Source organism: Spermophilus citellus (assembly GCF_964194105.1).
Source record: "Spermophilus citellus genome assembly, chromosome: 11".
Classification (NCBI taxonomy): domain Eukaryota; kingdom Metazoa; phylum Chordata; class Mammalia; order Rodentia; family Sciuridae; genus Spermophilus; species Spermophilus citellus.
Window position 1 is genome coordinate 54,175,023 of NC_138192.1, and position 13,648 is coordinate 54,188,670.

At 42.2% G+C, this 13,648-nt stretch overlaps 1 protein-coding gene across 1 annotated transcript in view; it reads left to right on the forward strand.

Moving 5' to 3' along the window:
* Positions 1-13,648, forward strand: part of KIF5C (kinesin family member 5C) — a 154,018-nt gene that overhangs the window by 36,982 nt on the left and 103,388 nt on the right. Inside the window, exon 2 of the mRNA XM_081262362.1 lies at positions 12,258-12,348. Coding sequence (XP_081118488.1) covers positions 12,258-12,348 — 91 coding nt within the window. The remainder of the gene's footprint in view (positions 1-12,257; positions 12,349-13,648) is intronic.

The window sequence follows — 13,648 nt, forward strand, 5'->3', positions numbered from 1 at the left end:
TCCTCTAGAACCAAAGGCTTTTGTTATCTAACCCATTGGTGGTTCAAATGATGGAACTTCAAGTTAGGAAGGAGGCAGGGGCAGGGACAGGCAGAGAAAGTGCTGGAAGCTTCTCCTCTTCAAATTCCATGTGTGTGTGGCTACCCAGCACTGAAAAATAAGGTGTCCCAATCACTAAGATAAGTTAAAAATCTTTTAAAAGATAAAAAGCTGATGTGTCAGCTATGCTTACAACCTTTCTTTTAGATTTTCTGAGTAGAAACTTGTGATTGAATTCAGCAACAACCAAACTTTATAAAGCTTTTTTTTTTCTTTGCCTTCATCTGCCAATTGGGCATTCCACCACTGCCTGCATGGGCCAAAGATCCTGTCTTTGCAGTGTCTCACTGCAGTGGGGTGCATGAGCTTTGTGTAGCCCAAGTTCCAGCTCATCCATCCTGACTCAGTTGGCTAGTTAAAAGATCTAGTTAGAATTTGTATACAGTAGCTTTCCCTTTATAGTGCACATGTACCATAACTGAGTGGGAGTGACTCCTTAGATACCAATAGGGACATAGCGATCCTGAACTTAATGACTACTGCTGGTTTTGTTTAATGTAATCGTTCCCTTTTGTGAGACTCCTTATTCCTGTAATCTTCTGTAATTGGTAGAACTAAACTATTACACTCTGAGTTATACTGTATTATGTCCCAAACATGACAAGTTTTATTATTATAGTATGTTAGAGCCAGAGAGATTCCATCTTTTTTTTTTTTTTCCAGAGAGGAAGAGGCTCAGAAAATATTTGTAACCAGTTGTTTAAGGTCACAAATTTGACCAAATTTTGCAGAATTCTTAGAAAATCTGTAGTTGAGGAATAAATATGTTCTTGGAGGAACAATTGCAAGATGTGATATAGTGTTATGGGTAGAGGCTTGACTTGTAACCAGAAATTCTGAATCTTGTCTGAGCTCCAGTTATTGCCCTCCATGTAGCCACGGGATGGTATTCTCCATTCCCAGAAAGGGGAAGCCAGTATTCTGATATAGGACGGATGAGGCTGGACACCCGAGGAATTGGTAGGAAGCAGGTTTATTGGCTACAGTGGTCCAGAGTGAGGCTCCTGCCTAAACATTTTTTCTCTGGACCATGAGTTTGGAAATTCTTGGAACTTTATACACAGTGTGTGTGTGTGTGTGTGTGTGTGTGTGTGTCCGGGGGGCGGGTGGGAGGAAGGCTTGGAGGTTTACATTTTTACAGGAGTCTACATAGAGGTAATTTGTTTTTAAGTTCATAGAAAGTACTCTTCGTCCCATTTTTTGGATTAGTCAGAGGTTTTACAACAAAAGCAGAAGTGACATCGTTAAGTCTGCGGCCAAACTCAGCTTTTGCAAGACAGAGCAACAGGAAATAGGAAATCCTAACCACAATGAGTTTTTTTGCAGAAATTTTTGCTGATATTCTGGTAATAGGAGCAATTATGGCAAGGGTCTATGGAGAAGTGTAATTAAGATTCTTTGGTGGAGGAGGGGGCGCCACTATGATTCCTTCCCCACCCACAAATCTTGAGGATGGAACGGAGATGAGAACCTGAATGTACTATGAAAATGTAGTGTGTTCCAGTCACAAGATAATTATACTATGTAAGCTGTTTCCCAGAGAGTGAAAAAATATTAATAGAATATTAATTCTATAGAATATTAATTCTGCTTGTGGTAGTAATTTGCATTATGTGTTTACCGGCAGCCTCTGTGTTCAGCATAGTTAGCCAAGCAAAGGTCTGAAAGCTCTTATATTTTGGTTGTAGTCAAAAAGACTAGAGGGAAGAGAACTTTACATGTGTCACCAGTGGCTCCCGTGTTCCTGCAAGCCTCAGTCTAACTGGGAGAGGTTTGTTGAATGGCAGTTTGACTGGATTACACAGTGCTGTGCCAGGAAGCCGCCCCCAGGGCAGTGTGCCCCAGAAAGATAATGCCCAGGCATCATCCTTGCTCTCATTTATTTACTTGACAAAATGAATCCTCCATCCTACTTTTAGTGAAATGGCATTTTTGCCTCCTTTCCGGGGAAGAAGCTTTGATTTCTTTTTTTTTTCTTTTTCTTTTTTTTCAGACTTGATTTGGCACCGAATCTGTTGAAATAATCAGTAGCAATTTTCCTTCCTTTCTCTGAGTCTGTAGGACATGGAGTTCTCTATGGTTTTAAGTTGACCTTTTGGGCTGTGTGTGCTCAAGGCAGAAGCCACTCTGATGCAAAAGTCACAGAACTCCGATGCTGCTCATTATTGGTATAGAATGTTAGAACCAGAGAGATGACATCTTTATTGAAAATATAGGTAAGCTGTTTAAAGTCACAAAGTACATGAGGGCAAGATCCTGGACAAGACCCAGTTGTCCTGACCTCTCTTGTCTTGTGTGAGGCATTTTAGGGTACAGAACAGCTAAAAGGAGAAGAACTTGGGGACGTGAGAGAAGGGAGTTCATTTCAATTTGATCTGAAGTAAAAGTCACATACAAATAAGAGCTTATTTTGAAATGCAGGTGAAATTATTCTCTTTTAGGGAGGTACTGCTTCTGTCTTCATTTTACCTGTTCGCCAGGCAAGAATTCTGAACTTATTCATTATCACTCCAGGCAGTTTGCCTTCCCAGAATGGCTTTCATAGCTGTCTGCGTTCTTGACAGTGCCTGTGTGTCCACACACTGGGAATTTTGGCAGAAAGGAGAGATTTGTAGCCTGTTTCCCGCAGGAAGGAGGCTTACAAGATGCCTTCATGTGTGTCGCCTTTGTGCCTTCTCGATCTGTGGAGCGGATGGCATTGCCTTGGCAACTCCATCAGGAGCGGTTGTGGCTTGCACGCGTCTGTTTCACTGCAGACTCTCATGGGAGCAGCATGGCTCTGGCCGGAACTGGCACCAGCTGTCTTCCTTGGGGCATAAAGCCAATATGGGGAGGGGCAGGGCAATGTCTGGGCTGCTCTGGCTGGCATTTACATTCCCAGTCACAGCACCATCCCAGTACGGGTGGGGGTGGGAAGTGAGAGGAGACAGCAATGTGGAGTTGGAGTGGAGAAAGTTTGGTCCCCGTCTGTGGCTACACTTGAGATTGGTGGGCCTGGGAGAGGGTTGAACAGTGATGGGAAGAGCTGATGGTTGCCTTCCCAGAATGGCTTTCATAGCTATTACTGCCAGGTGGGGGATGTTTTGCCTGGGAATTTGCAGGCCAGATCTAGACAAAAGAGAGGTAGGTGGTGGTGGTGGTGGGGGGAACAAATAGGGGTCAAGGGATGCAGGAACGCAGCGCAACTTCATTGGAGCATGGTCAGCACCAAGTGAAATTTCTGCCCCATGGGAGGGAGACAGGGTGAAACACGTGCACCCTCATACCATCTGATGGTGTCCTGGGACCCCGCCTCTAGCCTCCCTGGTACCCATTCTGCAAGCATCAGTTGTCATGGCCAGCAGGCATGTGCTGAGCACCTCCCCTGGACCATCACGTACAAAGCATTCTGCTAGGGCAGGGCCTTCAGAAGGTAGTGTTACTTTGCATACATTAGAAACTGGTAATAAATGCTCTGTAGACCCACAGTTTGGCGATTCACTAGCACCCTTTTATGAAGGAAAAGGCACTCCCTTTTTTAGGGCTGTGTCCCAGGACTACAGCTTATTGAATTTTTTTCTTTTCTTTTCTTTATGAGACAGGGTCTTGCAATGTGGCTCAGGCTGGTCACAAACTCCTGGGCTCAATTGAGTTTCCTGCCTCAGCCTCCTGAATAGCTGGGACCATAGATGCACACTATTGTACCTGGCTTAGCTTGTTGAATTTTAACAAGAATATAAATTTCTACTCCCCCTGTTAGTTGGGTATCTCCCAAAGCAATGCTGGCCCCACGTTTGACAGTGATTCCATGAATCCAGATTCTCTAAGCCTATTGAATGGAAGACCTCTTAGGGCACAAAAGTGTCTGGGAGCAAAATGTCTGTGGTCAGCTAGGGTCTTCATTGAGCTCCTTTGTATAAATTTTAAATGGGTCATCCTTGGGGTAGATGTGGCTCTGTGGGCCCTTCCAAGAGCATGTACAAGACAAAGATTGGAGTGCAAGTTGTTTCAGGAGGTGATCTTTGGAAATACTGGTGAAGAGCGAAGTGAGGTGGGGAAGTGAAGGAAATCAGGAGTTCATCTTTAGTCGCCACCATGGACTGTGGGAGCTTCATTGCACTGGGGGGTCCTGGGGGCCCGTCTGGAATACATGCCTCAGAGTCACTCCTTTTCACGCACACCCCCACTTGAGTGACCCCATTTCCTGTCAGCCAATGGCTTAGAATCCTGGAATTGTGGCCTGGAAGGTCCCCCTGGCCTTCTGCAGGTGACAGGAAGGGCTCCAGCAACCAGCATACCCTCAGGCAAAGAGAGGCAGGAACTGCCTGTGGGAGAGAGGGTTAGCCTTTGAGAATTGAGAGGATGTGGCCAGGCTCCTGAGAGCATCTGATTCAGTTTTGCAGTGGGTACTTTCACTCAGGTTTCCAGAAGGCTCCAAAGAGGTAGTAGCAAAGCTGGTGAGTCTGTACGTGCTTGCTCCCATCTCAGTTCCTCACCTCCTGAATGGGCTTCATGTGGAACATGGAATTTCTAATTATTTTGGAAGAATGCAGAGGATGGTCCTGAAACAATGAATTTTGCTGAGACCTTTGGAAATGATATGGCCCCACATTCTGTGGAGCTGAACTTGGGAGTTGCAGACTTGGGGACCTGGAGGAGTCTGGGAAGTGATTCAACCCTTAGGTTTTATAAGGACAACAGAATGCCAAGTTCTGAGTGTAAACTGTGAGTGATTCACTTTTCCGTGTCCCTTTCTTTAAGTGCTCAGTGCTCAGGAAGTTTGGTGTAATATGAGGGCCAGATATGAGTCACTGTATTGGTCACCAAACTCTGTATCATAGAATGACACGGACGCCACCTCAAGCATCTTCTAGAACACAGGCACTGCAATAGCTCCTTTATCTGCATGATTATAACAGATCCTCACTGGAAGCCTGATTGTAGGTATTATTGGCTCCATTTAACAGATAAGGAAACTGAGCTCAGAGAGATGGGCTCTGCAGTTTCCACACGATGCTTCTATCACTTGGAGCCACTATGTAAATGTTAATTTTGATAAAATCAAAATAGTACGTTACAAGGCCTGGAATATCTGTAGATCTATAATGTATGTTAAAATGAGTTTTAGGACATATTGCCAATTTATAAAACTTCTGATATACCACTGGGCACAGTGGTACACACCTGTTATCCCAGCAGCTTGGGAGGCTGAGACAGGAGGATTGTGAGTTCAAAGCTAGCCTCAGCAACTTAGTGAAGCCCTAAGCACCTTAGTAACACCCTGTCTCAAAATAAAAAAGAGAATGTGACTCAGTGGTTAAGCCCCTCTGGATTCAATAACTGAAAAAAAAAAAAACAAACAAACAAATAAAAACTTCTGATATGCTACTTCATAGTCAAGAATAAGTGTTGACAAGGATGTGTAAAACTCGGAACCCATTCTGGTGGGGATGTAGAATAGTGTAGCCTCTCTGAAAACAATCCAGCAGTTCTTTAGAAAGTTAAACATGAAGTTACTGACCCAGCCATTCCATTGCTAGATACATACCCAGGGAGATTGAAAACACATGTTTACATAAACTCTTGCTTGTACATGAATGTTCAGAGCCACAGTCATAATTGCCCTAAAGTAGAAACAACTGAAATGTCTCCCCATAGTTGATGAGTGAATACATATAATTAAATATATGCATTCAATGGAGTATTATTCAGCCACAAAAATGAAGTAGTAATATATGCTACAACATGGGTGAACCTTGCAAACATGAGGCTAAATGTAGGAAGGTGATCACAAAGGCTACACACTGTGTAATTCCATTTATATGAAGTGTCTGCAGGAGGCAGATCTATAAAGACAGAAAGAAGATTAGTGGTTGTCCTATAGCAGGAGAGATTGAGGGGATCAAAAGCAACTGCTAATGGATATAGGGTTTCTTTTTGGGGGCATGGAAATGTCTGGCAGCAGACAATGATGCTGATTACAGAGCCTTGTATATATACTGCAAACCACTGAATTGCAATTTTCTTAAAAGGGGTAGAGTTTATGGGATGTGAACCATACCTCGATAAACAAGAACCAAAACTTAGTGTTGATAAAAAAGTAAGCACCAAAACTTTTGAGCTAACATTTTGGAAACATTCTTTCAGGTTGTTATCAAAGTCTTTCCTAGTGTATGGGTTTATCTTATTTAATTTCTTCTTGTGCCAACTAATATGATTCCTTGCTGGTGTCCTGACCTTGGCATCTTTGGAGCCCTTCACGTCAAAACAAATCTGTACAACTTTTAGGAAGCAAGTTCATCTGTCTTTTTCTGTTTCAGATAAGGAAAAAGAGACTGAAACAAAGTCATGGTGCCATCCTGTGCCCCGCCTTATTGGTCTTGTCCTGGAGGACATTGTCAGGCCTTCCACTTCAGGGAGGCAGGCTTAAAATCAACTTAAGGGCTTGGCTTTCTCACAGTCACTGCTAGTCCACTTGTGAGTGGGTCCCTGATTCCCTCTCAGGGCTCACAGGGGTGGACGATGAGCAAGGTCCAGTGGCTGATGATGTTCATGTCGACTCTAAGAGGCTGGGTTCTAATTCTCTCGCTGTTCTACCTCAGCTCTCATAGCAACTACTCTTAGTTCATTGGAACTAATTAGTTTGTATTTGGAAATCATTTAGAATCGATTGGGAAGTAAAGAGGGCAGGGCTCAGGGGCGGTGGAGAGCCAGAGGCTCACGCTTGTTCCCTTGATGTTTGGAGAGAGCAAGTGATCTTAAAGCAGAACTTGCAGTGCAGTAGATAGGAACCTGAATGTCTGGATTCCCGGGGCCGTCCACTGTTTACCTAGCTGGCCGCAAGTCACCTACCCTCTCCCAGTCTTTGTAAAACAGATGTTGGGTTGGATTGATCTTAAAGGACCTTTGGGTTTGAAAAATTCTAGGATTTTCCTTAATAACTAACCAGCAAGCCTAATATGGATCTATCTTTTCCTAGCCTCCATCAGCCTTTGCCTACTTTCCATTCCTTCAGTGGAAAGAATGCTTATCATGTGAATGTGCACCACTTTTCTCACCAGTTCTGCCCTTTCCCCAAGTCTTAATGGCTTCTTATCAGTCCCACATTCATGGCTAACTGCTCTAGGCAATAGTAGGGGATTACTGTCTTTTGTTACCCATTAGCCACTTTGCTTCAGTCTTTAGTCTTAGCATATGCTATTTTGTATGTGTTCTGCTTTTCAAAAAAAATTATTTTGAGTTTCCTAGAAAGATACCACTGTACAAAGAAAGAACACTTTAAATCAGAGCCTTAAAGTTATTGCCCCAGAGTAATAGAGCTGATAACACGGCTTGTCCTCAATTTTCCAGTTTGTGAAATGTGAATGGTAATGTCTACTTCATAGTTCCTGTGGGAATTCAGGGAGTGAAAATAAAAAGGGTTTGGACCAGAGGATTGGATGGTGTTGGTGGACAGTGGTGAGAAAATGGTCAGCTTGTACTGAAGGAACTCACAGCCTCCTGCACTTCCCAAAAAGAAGTCACATAAATATCTGGATCAGAGAGTTAGTGAATGTCTCAGTCATCAGTTCCTCTACTGAATACTCCTCAGAGTCTGGAGATAATTCCATAGAGTGAGTTTAATCTCTCTGTGTACATTTTAGTCTTTTTTCCTGTTTCTTGATAAAGATAGACAAACGTCATTCAAATCTTAGGCAACCTTTGGTCACAACTCTTGGTCGTTCTTGAGGATTGTTATCGGATTACTTCTCCATGAGCTCTTCTTAATAATTAATTTAACTTTTCTTAACATCCCTCCTGGTGATCGTCTTCTAAACATCTACATGAGTCTGCTTTCTGTCTCCCATGGTAGTGTTCCTTCCAGGCTGGGGAGCAGTTGCTGGGTAACAGGTCAAATATATTAATAGGAAGGCCATATGGTTCACAGACATTTTGCTCTCAACAACTTGATAAAATTTCTGGCGGTATGATTTTTGTTTTTAATTTTAACTATGAAAGTGTAAGAACCATCTGCTGTTATTCTTTGTATGTGATCCTGGTAGGTTATTAATTTTAGTTACACTGCTCGTATGCAATTAGCACTGGTCTATGTGGACGCTTCATGGCAATGCTGACATACTTTATTTTCATTAGTAGAGGATGCTGGGTGTGGGTGTCTCATCCAGAGTCCCTTTATAAGGTCTTGGGAGTTATATGGCTTCTCTTTTAGCTGGTTAAATGCTTTAATTGTAGTGGTCCATTGGTTGGCTGAGAATAGATAACATATAATTGTTACAGAGCAAGTCAAATAGTCATGTAATAGTGATGCCAGGGTGGGGGTGGGTCTGCTTTAGTTAAGATCATGGAAGCCCTGGAAGGAGGAGAAATTTGAGATCTGAGGGATGGTATGGAGATAAGCCAAATGAAGAGCTGTGGTGAGCCAAATGGAGATGAGAAATCATAGAATTCCAAAAGGAAGGAAGGGTTAAGAGCAAAGGTCCTGAGCAGGAAACAAACATGGTATGGGAGGAAGTCCAGTGTGCCACACTGTCTTGAGAGGAGGAGAATGCAGAGAGCTAAGGGCAAAGAGCGTCTAGACTAAGTATAATAGGAGCCATTGGAGGGTTTTAGGTGAGGAGATGATATCATCTGATTTATTGTTTTAGAATGCTCACTCTGGCTGCTGAGTGAAAAGGATTGAATGGTGGCAGGGAGACATGTTGGGAGGCTCTTGCTATTGTACAGAATAGATTGATGGAGAAATGCTGACTGAAGTTGTGTGATATAGCTAGCAAGAAGGGATAGGTATTGGGATACCTTGTGAATATGGAATCTGTGGTGCATACTGAGTGATTCCTTTTGTGTGTGTGTGTGTGTGTGTGTGTGTGTGTGTGTGTGTGTGTATGGGGGGTACTGGGGATTGAACCCAGGAATGCTCTACAATGGAGCTACATCCCCAGTCCTTTTTTCAAATTTTCTTATAGAGTCTTACTAAGTTTCGCAGACTGGCCTAGAATTTATGATAGTCCTGCTTCTGCCTCCCAAGTAGCTGGGATACAGGTAGGTACCATCAACCTGATTGTGCTGCATGATGCTGAGTATCTAGGTGATTGGTGTTATAATTCTCATTCAGATATGGAGGGCTTGATGGTTCTCTTTGGGAGTGGCTAATGGATATCCAAGTGGAAATATCTAGTAAGCATATTAACTTAAATGTTAGATGAGAGATGAAGGCTGACTATCTTTCATTTTTGGTTCCCTATACTGGGGTTTGAACCCAGGGGTGCTTTATCACTGAGGTACATTCCCAGACCTTTTTTTAAATGTTTGAATTATGAGATAAGGTCTAATTATGTTGCCCAGGCTGGCCTTCAACTTATAATCCTCCTACCTTGGCCTCCCCAGTTGCTGAGTTTACAGGTATGTGTCATTGAAATATTTGTTTCCGTTACATGAAGGTCAAGGATGTCAGCAGAGGCAAGGCTTGAGTCTGAATATATCATCATTTAGAAACCTGAAAGATACCAGCAAAGGACTCTGATGAAGGTAGCCAGAGAGGTTGGAGAGGACCATGTGCTGAGCAGACACCTGAAAAGGAAGATGTCTCCTGAGCATGGCAAATGGTGGCCTCATCATCCATTGCTGCTCTCCAGTTCCTATACAGCAATGTAATTTGAAAAGTTTCTTGTGTAGCTGTGAATTCATGATGACAAGAGCAAGCTGGGCCCAGGGTCTCCCTACAGAACGTTCAGCTACTCTGGCACTAGAAATGGAGACTCTTGTCTCCTTGGGGAAACAAAGAGGAACTAGTATGTGTGTGGCTTTTTATTTTATTTTTTTTAAATGGCAATTGTATATACATCTGGTTCAAGTTAGTTCTCTGAAAATATTCAGTAACTAAATTCTAATCAATCTCTTCTAAGACTTGCAGTGCATGAAAAGACACATAAAAATGTTTACATTGTCCCTACTTATGATGTTAATCCTGACAAGAGAGGTCTCATAACAAATCATTTTCTAAATCTTATCTTTTCTTAGCATCAATTCAGTCATCATGACTTGAAGTCAGTCTCTGTTGAGAGTTAACTTTAGGTCATGGAAAAGCATTGTATTATCTGTTTGTCACTTGATAAATGATATTGCTTAAAGGAGAAACAACAAATTCTGTTCTGTCTTTGTTAAAGTCAAAGTATAATGTATTCCAATAAGCACCTTAAGTTAAAGGGCAAAATTGGGGTGTCCTCCTTTTTGTACCATATATGTTTTAATAGGTATTTTTTTCCTGCTGTATTAAGTACATTTTTTCCCCTAAAACTCCAAGTAGGATTGTGCTGTAAACAAGATGGTTTATTTTGATGATTCTCATTAAGTTCAGAGAAATAGTGGGTTGGTTTAAAATTAAGCAAAGCTACCTTTTTCCTCCCAGAAGATTCAATGATTGACAAATACTTAGGCAAACTGTAAATTTTTATTCTTACCTTTTGCCCTACTGACATTTAGTTGAATTTTACAAACATATAAAACTAGTAAGGATGTAGCAGACTGAGAGTTAGCAATAGATTGTGGTGAGGAATATTTTTGGGTTATTCAACCAAAACTTGGTTCAGTGACCAAAGGGAACAGAGCTGGGAATAAAACATCAGAAAATGATCCCTTTCCATAATTTTAGCAGAAAGACTCTGGTTCTGCCACTGAGCATGAAAACAAAATTTTACGGTACTGGAAGATTCTGCATTTTTCTAAGACCAAATAAAAGAAGCCTGTTTCCTGGGTTGGCTCAGTCCTGTTTTCAAGACTAGAGCTGAAGCACAGGGATTTTGCCTGCAGTCAGCTCTTCCCATAGTGATAAGTGAGGAAACCCATAAGACAGTCTGACAGCTCTGTCCTTTGTGAGAAGGTTATAGGATGTAACAAGCCTTGCACTTGGATCCCTCGAGAGCAGTTATCTTCTCAGGAGTAAGACTGTCCTTGGGTGGTTCTCAGAGTCCGGGGCACTCGTAGGAGGTATTGCTGGGAATGAAGGAGGCTCTTGGTTTCCCTGTCTTCCATCTCCCCAATGTTACTGTTTGTGGTGAAAGGTGAAGGCCCTCCTGGGTGAATTGGGCTTGGGGAAGGGCAGGGAAGGGTTGCTGCTTGCCTGGGCTGTATTGGTGGAGAAGAGGTGCTGTTTGGACCTGTCTCACCTGGCACCTTTCCCCAGTGCCTTTTCCCAGTACTTAGCACCGTGCCTGGCACAGAAGTGCTCAATGACTCCTTATTGAACCTTGAGTTACTGGGCACCAGTGCTTGTGTAGTGCTATGCTATGGCTTCTTCCTTTCCCCTCTCCTGGTTATCTCCTTGAGTAGCACATGGTGCAGCATCAAACCAGATGCCAAACTCCATATGGGGGAAATCTCTTGTTTTACTGGAGAGAAGGGCTGGGCCTCATTTGTCTGAGAAGCCTCAACCTGGCTAAGGCATCACTTTTGCATATAAAACACTTGTATTCTTTGGGATAAAAGACTACTGAGAGCAACTCTGAAATCTGATCATGTTGTCTTCCCATTAAAAAAACCCCAAGCATATGACCTTGGCTCGAAGTGCCCTGCGTGAACTGGTGGCTCCTGATTTCTTTGCCAACCTCCTCTATACCATACCTTAGTCTCTTGGACTCACCAATCCTTTTGCTGTCTACTAGTTTCTTCCACAGATCTTCCCAAGTATCTTTGTGATCCTTTCAAGATCCACTTAACTGAGACCACCTCAGCAAGGCCTTCCTTGACACGCCCTCATCCGGCTCCATCATTTTGTACCTAGGCATTTATGTTCTCCTGTTTGCCTTCTCGCTTATTAGTTATCTTCTATACTTAGCTAAACAATTCACAAGGGCAAGACTATTTCCTAGTTGTTCAGTATTTAGTTCAGTGTAAGCTCTCAATAAATCTATATTCAAATAAGTGTCAGCCTACCTTTCATCAAAAAAATGTTTCACTTTTAAGAACGAATTCTTTTTTGCTCAGATTTGCAACAGACAATAGACATACACACAGTGTATATGTGGTTCATGCTGTAAACATTTCCCAGTAAGGCATGCAACTGTTTTTAAAAAATAAGGTTGGTTGATTTGGCGCCCATGGTCTAACTACTAATATTAGTGCTTTTCATTCCTAAACTACTAATGCGTTTTCCCTGCCCTTTTTCTTTCTTTTGTCTTTTTCAGCAAGGGAAGCCATATGTCTTTGACAGAGTACTGCCGCCCAACACAACCCAAGAGCAGGTTTACAATGCGTGCGCGAAGCAAATTGTCAAAGGTAAGTGCTATTTCTTTATTTCCTCCTGGGCCTTTCAGAGTAATGGAAAACATTAAGTGATATTTGCAGCCTAGGAATCAATGTTCCTTGACTGTCAGCAGAGGCCTGCTAATTAGAAACACTGAATGACAGCCTTGGCTCTGGCCCCGATTTGCTGTGATGTCAGGCGAGTTATTCAATTTCTCTATACCTCCTTTCTTTATTTCTTTTGTCACCATTTTGTAGAGCTATTCTGATTACCTAAAAGCTTAAAAGCCAGGTAGGCTATAGTGATACTTTTTCCATAATGGTTTTTAACTACTGCAAATGTAGAAGAACATCTTTATTCCTTTGCAGGAGAAAATACCTATTCCAAACACTCCAGTTGTATATCTTCATCTGATTTATTTTGTGCATCTGTCTCCTTTATACTAATATCTCTCTGGAAGAATTCTTAAAAGTAGAAAGTTCTTGCCATCATACAATCTTTTTTTCCTGTGTCATAAAATCATACTATACTTCTTCTGCTTATCGAGCTGTTCCTGCTCTTCAGCGTTCTTTAATTATAATTTCATCTAACCCACTTTCAGCCATCCTACCCAGATCCTGACATTTGTTCCTCCAAACAGGTAGCCTCAAGCCTACACTTATGTCTCAGAGATCAGTCCTTTTCTGTGGGGCTGGCCTTGGCTCTGGAGGATTTGTGTCAAAATAACAGCAGGGAGATGAAGCAATTTACACGTTGCTCTACCTTGCCCTTTCAAATCAGGGGCAGGTTGGAGCTTGCCTTGGAGGAGAAGGCCATCTGGACAAAGCTGGGGGACATCTTCTGCTACTTTGGTTTTCATCTTTGAATCCATGCCTTCAAATCTGAATGCAATGGCAATGGCATTTCCAAATGTCTTGATGCTGCCACCTCTACAGGTAGCTTTGGATTTAAAAAGCAAAAGGTAGAAACTAAACTTAAAAAAAAAATACCGTGCCATTTTAGATCTGCTTGTTTTTAGAAGCTGTGCTGACTAACTGAACTATTTGAAATTCATGAAAATCAGCCCTGGGTACATCTGTTAGATTAATTTTGACCCTGGACACCTGCGTGGGAGACTCACATCAGTATGTAATGTTCCTTGCTGAGATGTATGGTTATTCACATTCTTGTTGCAGACATCAATTAATTTTGAAGGTCTCCTCGGTGATATTATGATAGAAAAGGGAAGAGAAAAAAAAATACGTCTTTATTTGTGCTCTTTTGGAATTAATAGTTTGGGCTTGTATCTGGTGGTAATTTTTGCTTCTCTCTTCTTTACTCTTCTGCTTCTCT